The sequence below is a fragment of the Acipenser ruthenus genome, chromosome 45 (assembly GCF_902713425.1).
Source record: "Acipenser ruthenus chromosome 45, fAciRut3.2 maternal haplotype, whole genome shotgun sequence".
NCBI lineage: Eukaryota > Metazoa > Chordata > Actinopteri > Acipenseriformes > Acipenseridae > Acipenser > Acipenser ruthenus.
In genome coordinates, this window is record NC_081233.1 from 151,881 (window position 1) to 160,119 (window position 8,239).

At 37.5% G+C, this 8,239-nt stretch overlaps 1 protein-coding gene across 1 annotated transcript; it reads right to left on the reverse strand.

The window, feature by feature from the left end:
• Positions 1–1,054: 1,054 nt before the first annotated feature.
• On the reverse strand, positions 1,055–7,663 carry LOC117404792 (sterile alpha motif domain-containing protein 9-like). The gene is made up of 2 exons (XM_059013473.1): positions 7,564–7,663; positions 1,055–5,149 (listed from the first exon to the last, which is right to left on the reverse strand). The coding sequence occupies exon 2, from the start codon at positions 4,872–4,874 to the stop codon at positions 2,211–2,213; it is 2,664 nt and encodes an 887-aa protein (XP_058869456.1). The 5' UTR covers positions 4,875–5,149; positions 7,564–7,663; the 3' UTR covers positions 1,055–2,210.
• Positions 7,664–8,239: the final 576 nt, after the last annotated feature.

Sequence of the window (8,239 nt, forward strand, 5' to 3'; positions counted from 1 at the left end):
AAACAACTGCTCTATATACGACTGTATATAAAAATCAGTCAGATGCTTAACTTCGCGTTTATTCCCTGTTTATTAAAAGAGAAAAAAAGGGGGGAAAGAAAGAAAAAACTAATATGAAAGTGTGTGCTTATTAAATATTTAACATTTCTCATACATGACAAGAAAAGGTGAAACTGCTCCTGTAATTTATGAGAAAACAGTAGGCTATCCTTATAGTAGGCTATAACCAGAATAATTATTTATTTTGTGAATAATAAGCTGGTGTGAAGTGATGGACAGTGGACTGTTGTTTAGTAAACTGGGGTTATTCGCTAGATGTGATACGTCATCGTATATTTAAAATTGCATACATTTGTAAAGTAAAATCAGGTTAAAGAGTGGAAATGGTCTGTCGCACTATTTTTCTAGCGTATTTCAGTTTTCGATGCGAATAATTTTAGCTCCGCCTACAATGTCATCACGTTGGCCAGTTTGTCCGCTAGAAATTGATTTGAATGGAAACCCAATTTTAGGTTGATTATGCGCATTACTTTTGCCGAATTTCAAATGCCCATAAGACGCTATTCGCTTCGATATCTTAATGGAAACATATCTTGTGTTGCTGCAAAAAAAACCTCTCTATATAAAAGCTGGATAAGTAAGGAGGGGGACCCATATTCTCCTGGACGCACCATGCTCCCAAGCTAATTTGATAGCCACTGAAACCTCTACAATGCCATAGAAGACATCTGGTAAAGGGCTTCTGTTCATTAACAGCACCGATTATATTATAAACACCCTTACACGTTCTATATGAAATTGTATATACTTTTTAAAGTCTGTTTAGGTAATTATAATGGTGTAGTTTAATTCTATCACTTTTATTTACAAATTAGCAGCGAGATTCATTGTAATTCATTGTACATACCAAAACCTGACAACCTACCATTTTCTGACGTGACAAAGGTCACGTTTTGGTAAATGTACCGCATTCCGATGATCTACCACTTCTGATGTTACACCAGTACTACACAGCAGCGCTGATGGAGAAGCACAGGCAATAGGCATCCTTTGTGACACCAGTGCCGGCACTAAGATTTACTTGCTTGTGTATTTAAAACATTTGAAAAAGTTTAAAACCACAATTAAAATTAAAATGGCTTAACAACCACTAGGATTTACTGGGCACTGGTGCTAGTCTGTGAAGTGGAGCTGAATTTAGATTAGTCAAAAACATTTCATTTTTTATTATCCAACAAAACATTTTCTAACAATATTTTATGATGACAGTTTAATCAAACATGAGGATATCCACACATTTTAATAAATCAATTAAGTAACAAGACTTATCAATTTAATTCATAACTCAATTTAGTTCATATTGAAACATATATCAGATTGTTCAATACTTATTGTTAATAGATTCAAGATTATCAAGTACAAAAGTTAGTATGAAAACATTTCTATAAAAAGCAAACCCAAGATTTAGCCCCCCCCCCCCAAATAAACCCTGCGCTGTAGCTGATTCTGAATTAGTCAAAAAACGATTTTTTTTTTTAAATTATCCAACAAAACATATTCTAAAAATATTTTATGATGACTGAACAAGTTTAATCAAACAGGATATCCAAAACATTTAATAAATCAACTATGTAACAAGACTGATCAATTTAATTACTAACTCAATTTAGTTTGTATGGGAACATATATAAGATTGCTCAATACGTAAAAGTTTACAGATTGAAATTATTCACACAAACCAATTAATCAGAGGCATCAATTTTTTCGAGTTTTAAAATTAATGTTAGGTTATCAAGTACAAAAAAAACATTTCTATAAAAAACAAACACATGTCTGCATTTCAAGACTTAGCCCATAGTACAAATGCATTCAATACAAGCGAAAAACAACATTATATGAACACACGTCAAATCAATATCCCTAAAGCTATTCAGGAATGAGATAACTATTGATACATAAAGTGCCCACAATAAGTTTGCTTCAGTTATTCAGCACAACCATTTTGAACATTGCTAGAACTTATTTCATTTTGTTTACAAACTGAAATTCATAAAACAAATAATAATAAATGTCTTCTTTGTAAATAGCTCAACAAAAAAAAATAATTGATCTCAAGGCTGGGGCCCCCTAATGCCAGCACTGTGTGAAGCTAACAACTGAAGCTTTTTCTGTCATGAACAATTTCACTTACTCTCTACAGGGCTTCCCCATTAGTATTGAATATCGTATGCTACTGGCCCTTTAATGGTAAACCCAAGAAAAAAAGAGACTTTGTCGTCTCTTCTTATGTGTTCTCTGTTAGCAGGCTGCACTCTGATTTTTACATTGCCGCACTGAGCAAACACCTTGTGACCCTCGGTTCTGCCTTCTACACGACGCAGTAAGTTTTTGACCTTGTCGTTTTTCCACACTCCTCCACTCTGCCAAAGTTGGTTTATTGTCTCAGAAAAATGAACTAAGCAGGTATCGATTTTGGATTTGTGGACAACTCTGTTTAGTCCTGAGGACTGTCCAAGGAAGAAATGAGGTACAATAAATCTTGAACGAAGATAGTTTTCATACTGGTTTCCAAAGCATTTCCAGATTTGTTTCACGTATGACTCGGTACCTTCTTGTGGCCACAACAGCAGCAAAGCTAGGAAATACATCTCTGCTGAGGTTTGAGGTTTATCTTCTTCTTCATCTTGCAGTACATCTGTCAGGATACCTTCCAGGACTGTGGGCTCTGTAATATTCCCAGACTCTGGGTTGCTGCAGTTAAGGACAATGTTCGCCAAGATAAAGTTTAATTTATCTTCTTTAGTTTTTTTTCTTGAATTGTAAATGTATTGCCAACTCTGGTAAATGTTCTCCATTGTGTCAGGGTCTCTTCTCTCACAGAGGCAGTGAAGGAGTCCTGGAAAACTTGCAGCTCTTTGTGTCTCTAAATATTTTCTCTTCTGATCGACCCTTTCATCCTCAGCTTTGGGTTCTACGTGACCATTACATTCTGAACTTGTATACTTCAGAAAACAACCAGACACACTTTTGGGAATGTAATCTTTCTCTTCTTTCATCTGATTTGGTTTGGAGTAAGTGAGATAGGTCTCATAAAAAGCAAAGACCTTTTTAACACGGCCTTTTAGTGTGGGAAGGAAAGACCTGTTCTTAAGTACTCGAAGGAACTGTTTGTTACGATCAGTTATATGGATGCTGTCAATTTGCAATTCATTTTTTAAGAATTTCTTCATTTCCTCTTTGAGTGGGTACAACATGGAAAGAGTGTCAGAGACACACCCAGCAACTTCCAGCTCACCAAAGAACCCACTGGTATTATAAATCATTGGCCTTTTTCTAGTCCACTGATTCTCTAAGTCAGCTGGACCTTCTTTATTAGCTAAATCTTGTTCTTCCCGAAATGCACCAATGGCCTTTTCTGCCACTTTGAGAAATTCATCCAACTCATCAGGACTAAGATCTGGTTTACGTTTAGAGCGCATTTGATTTTTGTAGACCTGTCCCAAAGTGTCAGCAACAAATGAATTATTTCCAGCTGTCTTTTTAGCCCTTTCTGCCCATTCGATTGCCTTTGGAAAGTTTTTCTCTATGATATAATAAAACCTTGCCAGCGCTTGAGGAAGAACTGCATTCTTTTCAAACAACACGGCTGCTTTGGTGAAAATCTCAATACATTTGTAATTGTTTCTCTCACACCGTCGTATTTCTTCAATCAATTGAGAAAACTTGGTGCTTTTTTGCCTTCTGACCAGCATATCTTGGATGTCACGCATAAGCAAATTATCTGCATCCATTTCCTTCACAAACAAAGATGAGAGCAAGTCTTTTGTAATCTTGCTTCTGCTTCGTTGTTTTGCTCCCAGCTCTTCACAACACTGAGTGGCAATCATTTTATGAGCCGAGCGAACTCTCTCGGTCTTCTCTGAATTTGTAAAACAAATTAAAAGATCAGAATAAGGATTCATCTGTTCTTCCAAAGGTTTACTGCCATGTAGTGGATCTTTAGATTGTAAAAAACTCTCACAAACAGACCCTAACAGCGAAGAATTGGATACATAAGAATTCAACAAGGCTAGAAAGGAAATTAGCTTTGCTTTTTTACTGCTGACTTGTAGGTCTTTGAATGTTTTATGGACGACATCTTTAACGTAGCTTACTTGAAAATTATTTTTCATGATCAGAAATCCATAGAACGTTTCATGATTTTCATGAGATTCTTGTATTGCCTGTAATTTTCCCTCAAATAAGGATTGCTCCGTCTCTGACAGTTTGTTGGTTATGTACACGCTCTCTGTGAAGCTTGTATTCATGCTTTCTGCAGGATCCTCAGATCTTATGCAGCTTAATATTATAACCACTGGGCTTTTAGGATTAATGTTTTTTTGTTCGATTTCATCCAGGATGCACTTTCGTAGTTCGTAAATATTTTCAGATGCTTCCAAATCATCTACTAAAAGGAGTACAGTCTGTTTCCTTTCGCCCTCCATGAATAAGTCCATCACCTGACAAGCAATGGCAGCTGCCTTAGCAAAGTTATTGTTAAGCACGGCACACTTGAATACTTTCCTCAAATCCCATAAAACATGCTTGGCTAAAGTAGTTCCACCACAGCCTGCATAATGAAATAAATTAACACACCCTAAACTTCTGGAAAGATTGCTTTGTTTTTCAATTAATTGTTTCAGATCTTCATGCTTATCCCTTTTGATAAAAGGTAGGGATTCTGGCATCTCAGACAGATGAAAGTTTAGCCATGAGACTTTTCCCCCTCTGTAAAAGTACTCTTCTTCTGATTTACAGGCTTTGGTATCCTTTTCTGTGTTGACACATTCATTTTCACATAAAATGTCAAGACAAGGTCTGGAACCACCTTCCATTTCATCAGAAACAAAAGAACTGACCAAGCTTAGATGAGGACAAATATCTGGCTGGATTACTGCAAATATTTAGAATGATTACACTCCTCTCTTTTGTTCATATAAAAAGTGAAATTCTGAGTGGCAGGATCTCTCATGGTATCCACGACCAGGCCAAGGATCAGCTTGTATTTTTTCAGGAACAATCTCTCCAAGAAGCACTTCTGTTCACCACATAAAAAGTAGTCTTCTGAAGCAAGTTAAAGGATGTCCATTTGTGTTGCAAATGATGTGTTCTGCAAAAAAAAAAATACTCATAAGAACATATGAAAATTTACAAACAAAAGGAGACCATTCCACTCATTATTAATTAATCTCAAAACCTTGACAAGTCGGGTCTTAAAGGAACCCAATGATTCGGCATCAACATGGCTAGGTAACCCATTCCATATCATCCCATTCTCTATCTACTACCCTCTCTCTCCACTTCATTTCCAATGGTGTTCTCTGGTCCTGGTTTCTTTGCTGCACTTAAAATTATTGGCTGGTGTTAACTTTGTCAACTACTTTTAAGATTTCAGTCAAGCTGTCCACCCAGTCTTCTCTGCTCTAGGCTAAATAGATTAAGTTCCTTCAATCTCCCTTCATATCTAATTTGTGGGACATATTCCCTGAATATGATAATATGATAATACATGAACATATAATAATGATATAACTGGACTAATTAATGAAACTGCTGTGTCTTAGGAAAAAAGCAAATTGCTGTGTCTTAAGAAAAAGGGCCCCATGGTTCCTGACAGACATAAACTAGTGATGTACCAGTGGAAAAGGACATTAAAACATCAAAAGGACTGTGAGTTTAGGCAAGATACACAAATGATCTCATGAAAGTGGCTATTTAGCAGAGTGAAAAAGACTATTTTTTATTTTTATTTCTTAGTAGACGCCCTTATCCAGGGCGACTTACAATTGTTACAAGATATCACATTATTTTTACATACAATTACCCATTTATACAGTTGAGTTTTTACTGAAGCAATCTAGGTAAAGTACCTTGCTCAAGGGTACAACAGCAGTGTCCCTCACCGGGGATTGAACCCACGACCCTCCGGTCAAGAGTCCAGAGCCCTAACCACTACTTCACACTGCTGACTATAAATATCCAAGCCAAACTGAACATTTTGCGCTAAACATCAAATGCTAAACAAGGTGCTGTCACTCTGCTAAGCAAAGCTGCAACTCCGGGACTCTGCCTAAAAACGGAACCAAGACGGGACTCTGCCTGAATACAGACCCAATAAGAGAAAGCAAGCTGCAAGCAAGTCAACGACCACAAGCAACGAGACAGTGGCCCGGCTGAAGGACTGCCGTAAAACTTACAGAGACTTATCAGAGAAACCAGTCTGGGTCTGCTGTACACCTACAACCACAGTATCCAAAAGAAACTGTGCCCTGCTACCTGCATAGCTAAAAGATTCAGCGAAGAGGACAGAGCAGACGGGCGCTGTTGTGGATCCTATACCGAGGACTGAAGACTTTGTTGCAGCTATTTGTTAATTCTATCGAGAAGTGAAAGCTTTGTTGCAGAGTTTGATCCAATGAAGGATTGAAGACTTTGTTGCTGAGAGGAAAGTTTTTGTACTGGACACTGCAACAGATTGAGTTTCCAAGCCAGCAGACCAAAAGTCTAAGCTTCAAGGAACTGTTGAGTATAATTCCAGTTGCATTTTCCTTTCATGTAACTAAATTAATTAATTGTAACACATTCACATAGAATTGTACTGTTAATTATATAGTTTGCACACTTTGTGTGTGAAATAACTTTTAGTGAAACTTGATGAAGTAACTATAAGTAATCTACCTCATATTGTTGTATGAAGAATTTCTTTAAAAGTAAACTTGCCATATACTTAATCTATATACCATAAATAAGCTTAATGTGATATATTCTAAGATTGTCTGCATCATCTCAGTTGAGGCTGTGTGCTTGGATGTGGGCGTGTGTGTGTGAGCAAGCTCCTACGTCACAGGCTGCTAGCTTGCTCGAGTGCTGCTGGTGTGTGAGGAGACAGGCGGTGTCATATTTCAATTGCCTGCTAGTCAAGTTAGGGCAGTGAGAGTTTTTGAATTGTGTTTTGTGCTTAGAGACTAAGACATTTACTTTCTGACTTTTCTGATTTCTGTTTATTATTTTGTGTACTTAATAAAATACTACTATTGATTAAACATTCCTTGTGTCTGCGCGTGAATGTGTGTTCACAGTAAATCCTCGATCTTTGTAACACGTCAATTACATATTATTAATAAGAGAACTAATCAACCCAGATAAACATTAAATGATCAATTATTGAATTGTTCCAACACATTCCTCAGTCTGGTTGCTCTTATGTGCACCCTCTCTAATCCCAAAAGCTTCTTTTCATAATGTTTTTGGGTCAGTAATTGAACACAGAACTCTAAGTGCGGTCTCACCAGTGCTTTATACAACCTCATCACATCCTCCTTGGATTTCTACTCTACCCTGCCATGTTGTGTTTGTTCTATTAACCCATATCGAACAATGCAAAAAAGTCAGCCTGGCCTGTATATATGTGTCGTTGATTTATACAGGACCTTCAACAGTATCCATGGATTCGGCTATACTAGAGATCATCATCAGAATCGCCAAACGGTTCTACAATAACTTCACATGCACTGCTGGGGATACCTGAGAGCTGAGCTTCCAGGTAGAATCCGGGTAAGACAAGGGTAAGAAACGTCAGCCTTCCTGTTTAATCTTAGAGTTGGCGGGACCTTGAAAAGAGCAACAGAAGAACAGTGCAGAGGAATTAGACAAATCATATTTCCAACCCTGGAAGATCTGGAGGTTATTGTACCCCTCTCCATACCAAAGACCACATGCAGCAGAAAACGGATCGTCTTTACACCCATGTGAAAAAACAAAACAGTAAAAGTGATGCCAATCAACCTCAAGAGCCCAGAGCCGATCCCTGTGGGTGAACACGACCTTGAAAATACTGGCACACTTAAGTACCTTCAAAGTATCATCTGGAGGAACTGACCAAGACATCAAAGCCAGGACAAGTAGCAGAAGACCTGCCTCCATTAAACAAGTATGGAAATCAACAGCCTATATCAGAAACACCAAGCTAAGAATATGCCAGAGCTGTGTCCTCTCAGTACTGCGATATGCTTCAGAATGCTGGCCAATGGTCTGAAAAGCACATGGCGCCAACTAGAGGTTTCTCTCCTTACCAGTTATGTATCTCTTCATGTTCTCACCGATTTCAACTGAAGGATCAGTCTTTCATACTGCACTTAATCATTACACATTTACATGGCTCTGGGTTTCAAAATATTATAATTAAAATCAATTAAAACTG